The 16,936-nt window shown below is 38.8% G+C and overlaps 2 protein-coding genes across 3 annotated transcripts in view; both read left to right on the top strand.

Annotated features, from left to right (window-relative positions):
* The window catches only part of CDC123 (cell division cycle 123), a 57,020-nt gene extending 43,311 nt beyond the window's left edge, over positions 1-13,709 (top strand). For both annotated transcript variants that reach the window (XM_025853573.2, XM_073879927.1), the window contains 5 exons: positions 957-1,079; positions 2,428-2,456; positions 9,296-9,424; positions 12,731-12,868; positions 13,429-13,709. In XM_025853573.2, coding sequence (XP_025709358.1) covers positions 957-1,079; positions 2,428-2,456; positions 9,296-9,424; positions 12,731-12,868; positions 13,429-13,455 — 446 coding nt within the window. In that variant the 3' untranslated portion in view covers positions 13,456-13,709. The remainder of the gene's footprint in view (positions 1-956; positions 1,080-2,427; positions 2,457-9,295; positions 9,425-12,730; positions 12,869-13,428) is intronic.
* A 123-nt stretch (positions 13,710-13,832) lies between these two features.
* The window catches only part of CAMK1D (calcium/calmodulin dependent protein kinase ID), a 500,660-nt gene continuing 497,556 nt past the window's right edge, over positions 13,833-16,936 (top strand). Inside the window, exon 1 of the mRNA XM_073879923.1 lies at positions 13,833-16,471. The gene's annotated coding sequence lies outside the window, so the exon portion shown is untranslated. The remainder of the gene's footprint in view (positions 16,472-16,936) is intronic.

Here is a 16,936-nt window from a genome sequence, read left to right as displayed (position 1 = left end):
TTTTTTTATTATTTTTTTTTTTTAGAGAGGGAAAGAGAGAGAATGTTAAGCAGGCTCCACGCCCAGCGTGGAGCCGGATGCACAGCTCAACCTTACATCCCTGAGATCATGACCTGAGCTGAAACCAAGAGTCGGACGCTTAACCGACTGAGCCACCCAGGTGCCCCACATCAGCACTATTTAGTGAATGTGATGTTGACATCTGTTAACTTACCTAAAAGAAACTTGGGATGTTTGAGTTTATCGTATTGCTAAATATTCCTGGAGAAACTGCAATACAAGTAGAGCTAAGGAAGGGAGTCATATTGGCATTGATTAAGAAATAGGGTGGAAGCCCTTCTTTCAGAGCGGAAAACTTTCCTAGGCCTAGAGCAAATTGAGGAAGTTTTTACAATAATCCCTTTAGTGTATTTGTAATAAAATCATCAAGTCACTGTGAAGAAAGGAATGTTTACTTTTCCATGGCTTGAAACATCAGGCTTGTGAAGGCAGGGTAGTATGTGTGAACAGGAAAAATAGCCTATTTCTATGAAATACAATATGAATAGGAAGACATGTGGAATATTTGAAGTTTCCCAAAGAAAAGTGGAAAAGAATACCAATTTGTAGAAAATTTGTTGGAAAAAAATCAGAGAAGAGGCAATTGACTGTATGCAGGTTTAAAATTGCTTCTTTCATTTTTTACATTATAAACGTATTTATGACTGAGTTCTTTCTAAAGTAAGAATGCATGACAATATGGAACTTAGGATATATCTATCCATATGATTGGATAACTTTTTACAGCTGATAAGTTTTTTATCTCTATAAAATGCTGAATCATGTATTATGCAATATTCATCTGATTGGTCTTCTGATCTACTTTAATGATTCTCTCAAAAAGATGTTTAAATTACATTTTGGTGTTTTTGAAAAGAATGTTATATAACAATGGATATAAAATATTTTCTTGTCAGGTATTTCTCAAAGGGACTATACACAGTACTATGATCATATTTCTAAACAAAAGGAAGAGATTTGCAGATGCATACAAGACTTTTTTAAGAAACACATACAGTACAAATTCTTGGATGAAGACTGTGAGTATTTTTTATTGACCCAGTGAAATGAAGTACATATTACTGAACCTTATTTCATGGTGGTGCAGATTTTTTTTTAAAAGAATTTATTTATTTGAGAGAGAGAGAGTGCCGGCGAGGGGAGGGGCAGAGGGAGAAACAGACTCCCCACTGAGCAGGGAGCCCGACGTGGGGCTCGATACCAGGACCCTGAGATCATGACCTGAGCCAAAGGTAGATGTTTAACCGACTGAGCTACCCACGCAGATTTAAAACTGGATTCGAAACACTGTTTTTAAGCATTTTGCTGTATTACTATTTGGTATTACTGATGGTTGGCATGTTAATTTTACCTTATTTTAATCATTTTTTAATACTGAGGCAGTTATTTCTCTTATCATTTTAGATATTCATTTCAAAGGGTCTATCTACAGAGAACAAAATGCTTGTGTTATTCAGACTAAATTAGCTCAGTTGACTGATCTACTTTTCTGGATTTTTTATTTGAATGATCAGATAGTACCAGTTACAAGGTAAACATTTTGCGACTTGTTTTTAAGAAAGTATATTGTATATGAAAGAGAGTTGATTTCTACTTGCCAAACCTGGGTTCTATGGCAGATTTGATTTTAAAAAAGATTAATCATGCCATAACCACAGCTAGATTTTATGCTTTCCTACTACAGATTTTACTGAAATCGATTATTCCTCATCAAATGAGTTAAGTGATTGATGTTTTTTTCACTAGTACATATAATTTGTATATAGTGGTGAATTCATTGAGATGATGTGTTTGGTTTGAAGTTTTAAATACAATTGACCTTTGAACAGCCCATGTTTGAACTGCATGAATCCACTTATATGTGGTTTTTTTTCCTGATACATGCAGTATAGGACTGTAAATATATTTTCCTTATGACTTTACTAATATTTTCTTTTTTCTACTTTTATTGTAAGAATACAGTATATAATACACAAAATATGTGTTAATTGACTGTTAATGTTATTGGTAGGGATTTGGGTCAACAGTAGGTTGTTAGTAGTTAAGTTTCAGGGAAGTCAAAACTTAAACATGGATTTTCCAACTCTGCAGGGAAGTCAGCATCCCTAACCCCTGCATTGGTTAAGGATCAACTGTATAAAGGATTATGGCTGAGGGTAGAAAAAAGGAAAACAAAATCATATACATAAAATATTGTAGGCTACCTTATCATTTTTAAAAATTTTGAGATTTAGAAGCATGACGTTCTCAAGGTACTTACATTCTGCTATTTGAGTAACTAATAATATTAATTTTAATTTTCAAAAGGAGGCTTAGATCATGAAAATAGTAGCTCATTGTTAACTTTGAGTTTTTTCTCCTTCACAGTTGTGTTCGATATATATAGAGACAGTAGGGTAAGTAACAATTATCTGATATGTTTTAAAATCAGGGCTTATAGAGTATATAGCCATTATGTGTGTGAGGGCCCACTGCTTAAAAAGTACTTTCTCAAACCAGCTAAGGTGATTGAAAGTCACAGTGGTCAAGAATCTCCCTTAACATATACTTAACATTGGGAGACATATCTTCAATCGTTTTGTAGATTGGGGTTTATTAATTTAACAGATGGCTAAATGGCTACTTTATGTCCTGCCTTTCCACTTTTGTCAGGGGTCTGTGCCTGCTTAAAATAGTTTAGTTTGCACACTTAAGTGTGGCCAGGAGTTTGTCTTTTGATATTTAGATAATTAGTTTTAGTCAACTAAAAGATCTTTAGCACAATTGGAATCACTTTTATCTATAGACTGAAGATGAGGATTCGCTTATTCTTTAAATCTTACAAGTGATGGAAACTTGTGTAATGAAAAAGAGAACAAAAACCTGACTTCATTAATCCTAAAGCAGAGTTTTCATTATCAAGACGTGCAATCTTTTAAAAAAAATTTGGGTCACTAAATGTCCTGTGATTAGTGCTTCTTGACTTAGCTGTTGAGAAGACAGCAGGTGTGTTTTCAGAATATGTGACACTGTTTTCCAAATGTGACCCACGTATTTCTCGTTCCCTCTCCAAGCTCATATCAGCCTCACTGTTGTGATACCTTTGAATCATTTTTTGGACGAAAGGATATGGCCATATGGTCATGTCCCCAGATAACTGTTAACTGTTGACTTGCCTCTTTTTAGCCAAAAGACAACACTTACTCTGTTTTCACCTCTGTGTCTTCAAGGGTGAGAGTGTCTATTAAGAGCTAGAAAGAGGAGTTATAAATTGAGATGTGGTAAGGAAGAGGGATGTTACTTTGCACTTTCAGTCTAGTGGAAACAAACCTTAGAGAAAGGATGGGAAGCTGGTGTGATGGAATGGGTAGAAACCGGAGCTGATCGACAGGAGCCTAGGCTCTAGGCTCCGCTCTGCTTCTAACTGGTAGACACTGGCCACATCAGTCACTCACACAGCCAGCATTTATAGGGAGCCCGTCCTGTCAGACGCCATGCTTCTACCAAAAAACTTTCAACAAGATGGTCTCCTGACCTACAAGGAGCTTATCTTCGAGACTTAAACATTCCAGGGAATTGGCCTGGTTGTAAGTGGAATCAAATCAGCCAATTAGTGAGTGAGTAAACCTAGCTTGTTACCCTAATATGCAGCTCAGAAGAACTTTATTTGTATTTAACTCAGGTTATCTATCTAACCTTGTGAGGTATGTGTTACTCTCATTTTATAGATATTAAAACTGAAGCAGTTATATTTTAATGCAATTATATTTAATGGCATTTAAAAATTTGGAATTTGCCAAGGTCTCTCAATATTTCCCTGAAAAATGTCCAGATCTGCTTTGATTCACTATTGCTGGCAGGTCAGTGCAAATGTGTAGTTTGGTGAAAGAGTTACATAAATGCCTTAAGTGAAGTTGGACATGTACAGAAGTAATTACTGCTATGATCTAACAGAACTGAAAGTAGTTGCATGTTTTTAAAGTGAGAAACATGCCAGTATAAGCATGCTGACAGTTTCTGAGAAGCGATTTAAACCATGATGTAAAACACATTGTATTTACTTGGTGGCACTTGTATCAGTGTTTGTTAGGTACTTTGTTGAATATATGGTTTTATGACTATTGTAGAAAATGAACTCTTATGGTGGTCTCTCATATGCAATGGAACTGAAGTATGTTTGAATTTGGATATATTTTGATGTGTCTACTTCTCTTACTGCAGCTGGGCAAGTTGACTCAGTGTTGAGAGATTCTAGCTATCACATGTGTCAAAGACGGCCCATACACTCAGTAGGTCTGGGAGGAAGCCTTGGTATATGTATTTTAAGGAGCTCCTTAAGTGAAGACAACACATAACTAGAATTTAGAATAACTATTTAAGAGACTTGAAAATTATTAGTCTCCTTATGTATTCTTTTAGTGATGGCTATTGTTGTGTTACTAATTTCATTGCTCTAAGGACTAAACATGTCTGATCTTGAGTCTTTGATATTGTTGAGATTGGCTTTGTAACTTGGCCACTTTTTTGTCACTCTTCTATGTGTGTTTGAAAAATTACAACTAATGTGTGAAGTATTCTGTAGATGTTTGTTAGATTAACCTTGGTAATAATAATTGTGAAAATCTTTTTGTATCTTATGAATGAAATGATGTCTGAGAAGACCTTCAAAATAATACAGGTTTGAAAGGAATGGATGGAATATAGATGTAATAAGATTGACTATGGGGTTCAACAAGATAATTGTTGAAACTGAGTGATAGGTATTTGGGGTTCTTTATATTTTGTCTACTTTGTATATGTTTAAACTTTTCCATATAAAAAATTTTTTTAACTCTAAAAACCAGAAAAAAAATCTGTATCTTCCCTAATTTTTGGTCTACTTAATTTATCAATTATTGAACAGGGTATGTTGAAATGTAAAATCTCCTCCTTTTGAATTCTGTCAGTTTTTGTGTTACATACTTGAGGTTGTGGTCTTAGACAAGAACATATGTTCATAATGGTTTTGTTTTCCCAGTGAATTCTTATCACTAGGGAGTGACCATCTCTATCTCTAAGAATGCTTTTGTGGTTTTTGCATTAAAGTATGTTTTGTCTGATATTAATAGTGTTACTACAGTTTTCTTTTGGTTTTAGAATTTACCTTTTTCATTCCTTTTGTTTTTAACTGTTAGGTTTTAGGTGTGTGCATGTATCTTGTAAGTGGCATATTGCTGGGTTTTGTTTTTTTAATCACTGACAATTTCTGGTTTTAACAGTGAGTGTAGTTTGCATATATTATTGTATTTGATATCTGAATGTTTTACACCTTTTTTTTTTAAGACTTTTAAAAAATTTATTCATTTGAGAGAGAGACAGAGACAGAGGGAGCACAATCAGGGGGAGAGGCAGAGGGAGAGGGAGAAGCAGACTCCCCGCCGAGCTGGGAGCCTGACATGGGGCTCAGTCCCAGGACCTGGAGATCATAACCCTAGCTGAAGGCAGATGCCCAACCAGCTCAGCCACCCAGGGGCCCCTGTTTTACACCATATTATCTTGAGTTTACAATTTGCTTTTCTATGTTTTTGTTTTCTCCTTTCATTTATATTACTGGTTTTTCTTTACTCTTTCCACTCTACCCTTCCCCCCCCACTTAAATCTTTTATCATTAAATCTTAATGTGGCTACTTAATAAATTCAAAAGTTAATCTCACTTCCTGTTGCCCTCATGATACAAGGACCTTAGAACAAATTCTCAGTGCATGTGATTTCTGATTTTTAGTTTACTTTGTATTTAATATCCCTAAATTAGTCATGACTGTTGATTTTCACTTTCTTTGCTTACCAGTGCTTCTTACCACTGCTTTTTTGATCCAGTTTCTCTTTAGTAGTATATCCTTTAGTAGAAATTCCCTCAGCCATTGGCTGGAAAATTTGTTTAGTAGCTTTCATGTACGGATGACAGGCTTAGCTGGGTATAGAATTTTTGGTTGACCAGTTCTGTTGTCTCAGCATATTGAAGACACTGCTCCTTTGTTGGCGGGTTTTTTTTTCCTTTTCTTTTGTCTTTTTTGAATACTTCCTAAATCTAAGAATTCGTTTCCTTTGTCAGTTGTGAAGAACTCTCAGCTATCTTTTCAAATGTTACCTCTTTCTTTCTGTCTTCTGTCCTTTGGAAATCTGTTTAGAAGAATGTTAGCACATCTCATTTTATCTTCATGTGTCTCAACTTCTTGTTTTCCACCTCCTTTCTTTCCTGTACTGTGTTGTGTAATTTTCTCAGATATGTCTTCTGGTTCACTAGTTCTCTTTCAGCGGTGTCCGATTGGATACATTTAACCTTTCACTAAATTTAAGTTGTATTAGCTATATTTTTTTATATCTGTAGGTTCCATTTGGTAATTTCAGTTCTTTGTATTCTTTTTTTCATAGTATCTTATGTTTTAGAGTTTTCATTTATTTTCAATCATTTTTTAAAAAAATTTATTTTAGAGGCAGTGTGCACACACACAAGTAGGGGGGAAGGGCAGGAGGAGAGGGAGAACAAGAACCCCAAGTAGACTTCCCGCTGAGCGCAGAGCCAGATGTGGGGCCCGATCCCATGACCCTGAGATCATGACATGAGCTGAAATCAAGTGCCAGACACCCAACTGACTGAGCCACCCAGGTGTCCCTATATTTTCAGTCATTTAAAACTACTAAATTTTTTTGGTCAGAGTTTTTGAGAAATCATTTACACAGAGTAAAATTAATCCTTTTTTGGGTACAGTTCTATGAGTTTTGACAAACCCATCCAATTGTATAACCACTACTACAAGGAACATGTAGAACTCCATCACTGCCACAAATTTCCTCATGACCCTCCCTGCACTCTAGTCCCTGGCAAACACTGCTCTGTAAAACCTACTGAGTTTTAAACTTTTTAGTTGAGAATATATTCACATTGCTCAAAAATTAAATGAACATGAAAATACATGTAGAAAGTCTTGCTCTTAACCTGTGTTCCTCTATACTCCTACAGGTATACTTTTAGTAGTTTTTTATATATCCTTCCAGTATTTCTTGACGCAAAAACAAGCAATATGCTTGTCTTTTTCCATCTTTCATACACAAGAGTTAGTATATGATATATACTCTGCACTTTGCTTTATATACATTTGTCTAAAACATTGTATTTTTGGAGAGCTTTCTAGTTTCGTACAATGCTATAGTATTTAGTTTTGTGGATATACTATATAGTTTGTTTAGCCATTTTCCTATCAATGCACATAGCTTATTTCTAGTCTTTTACAGACTGTGCTGTGAACAGTTCTGTATACATGGCAGTGTGTGTGTGTGTGTGTGTGTGTGTGTGTGTGTATTCTGGCCTGAGCTCTTTGAAGGAATAGATTTTGTGTTACTGGGCTTTATGCTTCAATGCCTGGTAAGTGTTTGGTGCACAGAGATTTCTTTGGACAGGTAGTGGGGTGGTTAGTTGTTAGGTATTAGGAAGGTCACTGTGCCCACTCTTCTCTGATGGATGGCCTAAAAACAGAATTTCTCAGGATGTCTTGTGCCTGAGATGTTACATAAAAAACATGTTAGAGGTATAAAATCCTCATCTTGATAGTTTCCTGCCTGATTATAGCTGGTTTCTTTTTCCTTTGTAAACTAGAGGATGCCTTCTGAACTACAGAACAAACTCTGCCAGCTATCAGTCCCAACAGTGGTGATCTGTTTTTGTTTTGCTTGTTTTTTATATAGTATGGCATATTTTTAGTTTATAGAACTCAGTATTCCTCTACTAACAAGTGTGATAGGGTTTCCCTCCCCCCTTTTAATAAAGAGGTGGTTTTATTGGTTATAAAAACTCAAGTAGAAAGGGTTTGGAGGTTAGAAAATACCATTTTGTTAAAGTAACATACAATATGTTAATGACATCTTAGTAATCACCCTAAAGCAAAGCTAACGTCACACAAAGAATTGATTAATGGCTGACATTATTTCACACAAACACTGTACAAGTGGTTGTGGAATCTGTGTCAGAAAACAGCTCAGGTGGCAAGAGTTACAGGCTTTCTCCTGGAGTGGGGGTAGTATATAATAGGCAACTTACCAAAAAAATATGTGGTCCAAACTTCCTATAATGGTTTTTGGCTACTTACTAGATGTTTCTGATGTTTGAAGTTAGTCCTAGTAAGATGTTTCATCTTTCTTAAAATTGTCTTTTAACCCAGATGAGAAGCAGTGCTAGAGATTAATAATGCTGGCTCAGCGGCCTAGTTCCTTAGGTGGATGTAATTTTATACACTGAAATCTGATCAAGACATTACATATTTACCCAAAAAACTAATTATCAACAGCAAAATGGTATAATTTTATGAATGTTTCAGGGAGAAAAATCAAGAGGAGCAAAGATAAAAGTTTCAAGGAAACATTTACTAAATGTCTCATGTATCTTTGTGATCAAATATGGCTTTAATCTCTTGGCAGGATTTCACAGATTCCCCAGGTCTGTTGTATCAGTGCTCTGCTGCTTTATGTACTAAGATGCACCTGATTCTAATCAAACTCAGTATAACTAGGTCAGAAGTATTCTTTCCCTGAGTCTAGAACCTATCAGATTGCCCACCAGTACTCAGAACAGAAGATAGAAATTTCTTTTAAAGGTTGATATTTTTCATTTCCCTTTCAAGTGCCACAAGCTCTATCATACAGACAAAGCAAATATTACATTAGGATTAAAGAAAACTGAGAATTTTCCTATGTTTTTCCTGTGTCTGTGTGTGTGTGTGTGTGTGTGTGTGTGTTTTAAGCCCCCTTTTCATCAGCCTCTCAAGGGTAAGGAAGGTGCCCTCAGATCTGCTGGCTCTTCCCTGCCTCCACCTGGCTTCCCCAGGCGAGATAATTGCAGACACCCTTGAAAGCATTCCAGTCATGCTATTTTGGTGGAATCATTCCCGTGAGATTGTCCTTTCTCCTGCTTGGATTTTTGACTTAGAATTCTTGTGTGATTTTAGGCAGGAGATGGCATATCTGCCTTTGTCAGGGCTTTTCTTTCCTAGGTCCCTTCTCGGCATTCACTGGCAGACTTCCCTCTGGATCTGGCACTCCTTTCTTTAGACAAGTGATCCTTTCTCACCTGGGACCTGGAGGAACTGTTTTCTGAAATAAATTACAAGATTTTTCAGATTACTGTCTGGGTAAAATAATATGAAGATGATCTTTTTGGGTAAGACAGATGACAGACTTGTTTGTTTTTATTCCGTGCTTACTAATTTTTCTGTCTGTACTCTAGGGGAAGGTGTGGCTGATTGATTTTAATCCGTTTGGTGAAGTAACTGATTCACTGCTGTTTACTTGGGAAGAACTGATATCTGGAAGAAACTTAAAAGGTGATTTTAGTGAAGGAGATGCTCTGGAGCAGGTAAGAGGATAAAAAAGGATTACAGGAAACCTTGTAATCCATTAAATAATTGCTCGCTTGTTCTTTAGGAACTAACACAGATTTACTAATAGATAACTAGCTCATGAAGGTGACCAAAGAGAGTGTGTGCATTGTGATTCACCTGGAAGAATCTTCTTTTTTTTTAAGATTTTATTTATTTATTTATTTGTCAGAGAGAGCACAAGCCGGGGGAGTGGCAGGCAAAGGGAGAGGGAGAAGCAGGCTCGCCGCTGAGCAGGCAGCCCGATGTGGGGCTCGATCCCAGGACCCATGACCTGAGCTGAAGGCAGTCACTGAACCTACTGAGGCACCCAGGCGCCCTCACCTGGAAGAATCTTGACCCTGGGTCAGTTCATATGTTGACTCTGATCCTAGCCCCAGGCTCCTGACCCCTGAGAGAGGAAGACTGTACGGGTGCCCAGCCTGGGGTCTCATCATAGTCCTAGTCCTAGTCATGACCCCATCAGGGGGGCCCTACTGCAGCGCTTGCCTCACCAGCTTTCTCTTCCACCCACAGTGGCCTTCCACGCCTCTGTGTACCGCCTCACAGCTCCTTGCCTGTTACCCCTCTCCTCCCCTCAGCAGATGATGCCACATCCTTCTTCACAAGAAGAGAATCCTCTGGTGCGAAATGACTTCGTGTAATTGTCCTCAAACCTATGAGTGTCCCTCTGTCCCTCCTCCTCGGTCTAACAGTGGCACCCACTCAGCTTGCTGTTCCTTACCGTCTCTCTTGTTACCTGTGCTGCCAGCCACTCCTTCCTGTTTCCCATTCTCTTCTTGTCCACCGGCCGGGTCTGTGTTCACATACCTTCTGTCCGAAGAGACAAAGCTCCTTCAACCTCATGTCTTCAGCCAGCAACTCTGTCTCCTCACCTTCACAGCCCAACTTTGAACAACACCTTTGTGTTGCCCTTTTCTGCTTATAAAAGTAATACATGCCCATTTTTAAAGAGCATTCTGAATTACCTGCAGTCCTCCCACTTTGAGAACCACGGTTTATATTTTCTAAACCGTACGTGGTGTACATTCTGGTATGTATAACATGCCTGTATACATATAAAATAAATGAGATTGTACTACATATGTGTTATCTTTGTGTTTTTTATATCTTTAAAAAAATACTTTTATTTTTACAAGTCATTTAAAAAAAACAAAATTAGGAAGAGGCAAGACCTGAAATCCTACCATCTGGAAATTGCAGTCCTTACCCCTTCAGTTAACCTTGTGCAGACGTGCGTATACACACATACTTTTACACCCATGGGGTCATACCAGCTGCACTCACGCTGTTTTGTCCCTGCTCAGTAGCTGTTCAGCCTCACAGCCGGCTTCCTCCTCCGGCCACCCCTCCGCCCGCCGTGGTGAGCCTCCGGCTCTGCCGCTGCACAGAAACCGCTCTTGGCAATGGCTCTGCCGGCTCGCCGCGAGCACCACTGGACGAGGCACGGTGACATTTGAACGTGTTACCCTCTTCCGTGTTTTCACCACACATCTTCCCTTGGTTTCCGTGATACACGCTCTCCTCCTGGGTTTCTTCCTGCTTTTCTGGCTGCTCCCTTGCTTTCAGTGTGAGCATCTTTTCTTTTGTCTTATCTCAGAAATAGTTCTTTCCATCATTACGCTGCCTGGGCCCTCTTTGGCCCTGTTTTCCTAGATCTGGCTCAGATGGCTGTTTTCCGTGTCATGGCTCTTGCCCTGTTGTGTTGTACTCGCCTGTGTCCTGCCCCAGACTAAGTTTCTGAGCACAGGGGGAGTACCTCTCATGTTCTCCACAGAGCTGTGTGGCTTAGCACAAGGCAGGCACGGTTGGTTTTTCGTGAAATTAATGACTGAAAGAATTTTTTGTGTGTGCTGGCATCTTAGACTTGGGGGCCATTAAATCTGAATGTCAAGGAAAGAGAATGTAAATTATTCAGCACAGGGTTATTTTTAAATACGAGGGACACAGTGGATAGAAACAGTTTGTACAAAATTCACTCTATGATCCAAATGCTTTCTTTCTTTTTAATTTAAACAACATTATATTGGAGGTCAGGGGATGACAGGGAAACAGGGGCAGGCTCCTGCCTTTTCCACAGAGTCATGTCCTGCTGGTCTCCCCATCCTTATTCCCCTCCACAGACACCTGGCTTCTGGTTCTCACAGCTACAAAGCCCCACCTCAGGATCTTTGCTCTGGTTGTGCCCACTGCCTTCTAAGCTGTGCCCAGTCCCTATCTGAGTTCCCCGGCCTCACGGGGCTGCTTTCATCATACTTTTCAGTCCACATGTTCCCTCCTCAGCAAAGTGTTACCTGACCACCCCTGTGAAGTGACCTGTGTTTTTCTGCTCTTACTATAGCACCCTGTTATGTTTTTATAACACCTCTTAACTATCTGAAATGATCTTGCCGTTGTATTTATTTGCTTACTTATTGGCTCTCTGCCAGTCTGGTTTACCAGTTGATCTCCTATACCTAGGACAAGTTCAGCGCAAAATGGGTACTTCCTAAGTATTTGTCAGATGAGTGGTCTGTCATAAGATACGGCCTGCTTTCTAGGGCTCTACGGTCCTGTTCCACTCAAGTTCCTGGCCTGTCTCCATCTGCTGGACACCATCCATCCCTCACCTAGATACCTGCCACCCGTGAAGTCCAAACCCAAGGCCTTCCGTCTCTGAAATCCTTTTTGGCACAAGGCAGCATGTAAATTTAAATGCAAGACTCTAAGCAAGTACATTGAAGAATGTGAAGACTTGTTAAATATGATACTCAAATTTGCAGTTTTCCATAGGTGCTGAGAGAGATACACAAATACGTAAGTTACATGACTAAGAGAAGCACAAAAGTGTTAGGAATTCAAAGCCCCTTGCTTGCCCTCACTATCAACTTTATTCTCCAGGGCAGTACTTCCCAACTATGCACCTGTAGAAAATGATAATATTGATAAAGCACTCTGACCTGCATGAGATTGCTCAAGGCCAGAGAGAACTAGCCGTAGGCCTCAGGCCCATTCAAGGACTAAGGAACCTATGACCCATTTGCAGTGAATAGTGGCTGGTAGCATTTAGGGATTGACCATAGCTCTCCATGAGAACATTGTTTCCAGATACTGTATATTTATTTTTTAGTGAACATGTGGAAATATTCTTAAAATCTTGGTGTTTCTTTTACTTCAGAATCTTTCTTCCTTACATAGTACAGAAGGGAACATGAAGTTGAAATTGTTATACTAGTATCTTTTTCACTTTGAAGAATAGACTTAAGATAATTTCTCACAGACTTTCCCCTTTTTTCTTTGTAAAGGATTCTCCAGCTTTCCGTTGCACAAACAGTGAAGTGACAGTTCAACCCAGTCCCTATCTGAGTTACCGACTTCCCAAGGACTTTGTAGACCTGTCTACTGGGGAGGATGCTCACAAACTCATAGATTTTCTTAAACTGGTAAAGTATATGTGTACTTAGTACACATATGTGTACACCTTTGTTTTCAAATTGACTTTGTAATATTTCATTGTACTCATAGTACTACCTAGATTTTATTTGGTTAGGTCATTTTATAATGAAATAATATAAAGTAAGCCGAAGGAATAATTTATTGCTTAGAATGACAGAAAATGTGTTTTATGATTATGCTTTTTAAATAATTTTCACAATACTTGTGCTTTTGAAGAAAGTCTATATACTGTTAATAGAGCTAAGAGAAGGTCCAGCTCTCTGCTGTATTATTCAGGGGGAATGTGTGTATTTGTACTCGTATGTGTGTTTCTATGTGGGAATGTTTGTACAAATGGAAGAAAGAGAAGTATTCAAATACTTGAGGATAATGTGGCCAGGAGCCAAAGTGATAAACTTGTCTGATGAATTAGTTAAGGCATGTTTTTCCATGATGATTTTCAGCCATATCTGTTGCCAAGAAAATTATACTTGCTGACAGAAAAAGTGATCTTGGCTGAACAAATACCCCAAATATACAAATAATGTATCTTGGTTTACTTTGACAGAAAAGAAATCAGCAAGAGGATGACTGATTTGAGTGCCAGAGTTAAGTCCGAGGTAAAGAGGAAACCACCTTGGCATCAGGAGCCTGCTCTGAGCTCACAACTTCCTGTTACCCCACTCAGGTTGGGATGGGAGGCAGAGTGAAATCAATAGCTTTTTATATCCCTGTATATTAAGCTGAGAAAAAATGGAGGGACTTTGCTACTTGTAAAAATAAATAATAAATAGATCTTAAATATAGGAAACCATACTGTTCTGATGATAAAATACCTTCTCTGAAATACCTCACTCTTGGCTCAGTCTTTTGAGATTTATCTGTGTTTTCTTGTGCTATTTATCTATGTTTCTTGTGCTACCTGTTAGGTAGTGGGCAAATTTATATTTGTTATACAGAAATGGGTTCTTTTTTAATCATTACTTTTTCATGGAAAAAATAGAACCTTCTATTACTATAGAAAATATTTTTCCTACTTTTGAGAAGATTTTCATATAATTTTTCTATTGGTTTATCTTTGGTTTGCATATAGCTAAAAATAATACAGAATTCTCAAGCTATCAAATAACCAGAAAATGCCAGTGTATTATAGTTAGCTTAATATGCCGAGACACTCTCCTATGTGCTTTTTGTTTATTGTTTTACATCCTGGAAAAATTTTAAAGAAATTGACATTACAGTTTCCCAGGGCATCTATCTAATGTGGTATCAGTATTTTAATAGTTGGAGATATGTTTTTCAACTTAGGAGTGCACATTTGAATGTTCGCATTGGAAGATAGAAAAATGGAGTAGAATTTCCCCTTTCTGTGTGGTTATGGCAGATTATACATAATTATGAGAGATATTTCTTTTTTGGTTATCTCAAACTCCGTATCTTTTTGTGTGGTTATAATCACTTGGTTATTAGTATTTTAAAAACAAAATACACAGATCAAATTGTGATCTTTGTACTCAGTATATCATGTGCCATTTTTGAGGCCAGTTGTTAGAAGTTGAAGTGCTTCAGAATATTTTTGTTTTTTAAACTGCAATTGAGGGACTTGACTGTTAACTCATAATAGGGGGATTTATTATCGTGAGTTGACTTAACCTTAGCTTTGGAAGCTGGCTTCATCAAGGTGGTACTTCACCAGTCCAAAAAAACAAAAAGGTATTTAATACCAACTGAAAAAAATTGGACTATAAATAATAAAAAGACTTAAGCAAAATTTGGCAAATATTTTATAAAAAGTACAATTCTTGGTATAAAACTCGTTAAATTTTTGCATTAATTTTCCTGGGGCATTATTGAGTTCAACTCTCACTTTTAAAAATGTGATTTTTATACATTATTTCCCTAGTATATTTAATTTTTGTTATCTTGATGTTAATAGTAAATATAGGACAATGTGCAGGAAATATTCTCCTACATTCAAATATCATTTATGCTTGGCTGAAGATTAGTTTTGAATTATCCTTTTATTTTACTGGCATTATCTGTTTTTTTTTTTTTTTTTGCGGTACTTCATGTTTGTATTTGAATTTAGAAAGGGAATCTGTTAGCTTCGTCCTGAAATCCTACCTTTTGAAGTCGGTTTAGTCAAGTTGGGACAGACATGTTTACTTTGTCCTGCAGAACAGTGGCATGTAGCATGGGCCTCCAATACAGCAGACTGCCAAAAAGTTCTGTTTTTAAGTCTCATTTTGATGTGTATTTTCATAAACTTTTCCCATCTACAGAGTCATTTCTCTTCGGGTAATTGAGGATTGTTTCTGCTGTTAAAAAACAAACAGAAATGTTACATGACTGAGTTTTTTGGCTTAAGTTTGTTTTCTTACGTATAAATTAGGAAAATAATCGAAAATTCATGCATTTGTTAAATGAGAGCCCATGTAACACTTTTCATATAGTGGGTCAATACATACATGCTACACCCCCAATACATGGTAGCTATCATTATTCTGCTTTGCAGACCTCTGTGTATTAAAGGCAAGTTCTTTTTTTAATAGAATCAAGAAAATTTTGAGTGGCAAAGGACTTCAGAGATCATTCGGCCCAGTTTCTTTTCCTTTTTTCCTCCTTTCCTCCTCCCTGTGCTTTCTTCCTATTTTAACACAGCAGAAAACTGCTGCCCAGAGGAGTTAAGATTTGTCCAAAATTATAGCGGAATCAGGACCACAAAAGAACTTCTACTCTAATGCTGTTTTCTAAGGGCTTTTAGCCTAGTCTTTTTTATAGATAAGTTCCAGTCAGGACAAATTAGTATTTTAATAATAGAATTTTCAAAAAAATTTTTTTCTTAAGTATAGTTGACTGGCTGACACACAACACCACATTAGTTTCAGGTGTACAACATAGTGATTCCATAAGTTTATACATGATGCTATGTTTACAAGTGTAGCTAGGGATTTTTTTTTTTTAAATAAAGGTAAGTACAAATTCACGTTTGTGTGGAAGAATTAGATGAGAAGATTTACAAAATGAGGAAATAACTGTCTTTGAAAGATTAGTTCAGTTTCATGTTTATATTAACCAGGCTCATTCTGAGAGGTGACTTAACCGTTTTTAGACATTTTAAAGACAAAATTCCTATTTAATTCATCGTTATTGTTGTATTTCCCTGTGTTGGCTCACAGAAAACAGCTTCGGTAAGTAATCTAAGAAAATAAGGAATGTTAAGCTGGCCACACACACAGCACAGGTGTGTCATGTGTACACATGGAGGGGCTCCAGGACAAGGAAATGTACGACCTAATAAAAAAGTGGTTGGGCAAGGAGTCGCGCATTAATTATCTGAAGAGAGAATGCATTCAAATGCGTCTTTTTTCAATCAAGGGAAACCAAACCGAAACACCGCTGTGAGGACGGATAGACTGGTAGACGTGGGGCCACCACGTCGTGCTGCCGCAGCGACCGGTCCCTAGGGCAGAACCTTGTGGGCCGGGCCGCTGTAGGGTGGTGTGCGCGTGCGCGTCCGAGCGGTGCCGCCACACAGACCGCGCGAGGGGGCGCCGGTCGGGAACAAGCAGCCGCGGAGGTGGGCGCCGTGGACACAGCCCCCTGCTCTGGTGAGCGGGGATTCCTGAGGTGGCGTTCGGGAAGCGAGACCAGAGGTGGGGAGAAGCCAGCCACGTGAAGGGGGCAGGGACGCCCCACGGGAGCGTGCGCGGGAGCACACGCCGGCCCCGAGGCGGGAGAGGCGGCAGGGCTGAGGGCCGGGGCGTTGCCCGTGGCCGCTGACGCGTCGGGATTTCGTTCTTGGGGGAGATGGGAAGCCAGTGCAGGGGTTGAAGCAAGGCAGAGGACTGGGCTGGGTTAGGTTTTCGAAGTGGTTTTCTGGTTTGTGTGGAAAGCAAATCGGTTGGGAGAAGGATGCCTCGTGGCAATCATGTGGGTGGCCTGGGGGGGGGGAGCCAAGGGGGCCGGGCCGCGGGGGCGCCGCCGGGGGGCGGGGGGGGGGAGCCCGGGCCGATTGCAGGGCGGGAAGGGGAAGCAGGGAGCCCGCCGAGCCGCGGCCTCGGGTTTGAGCCCTC

Source organism: Callorhinus ursinus, unplaced genomic scaffold (assembly GCF_003265705.2).
Source record: "Callorhinus ursinus isolate GAN/ISIS: 27379988/994484 unplaced genomic scaffold, GSC_fseal_2.0 scaffold36, whole genome shotgun sequence".
Taxonomy (NCBI): Eukaryota; Metazoa; Chordata; class Mammalia; order Carnivora; family Otariidae; genus Callorhinus; species Callorhinus ursinus.
The sequence above is the reverse complement of the archived record's forward strand: the minus strand, read 5'-3'. Positions and strand labels throughout refer to the sequence as shown.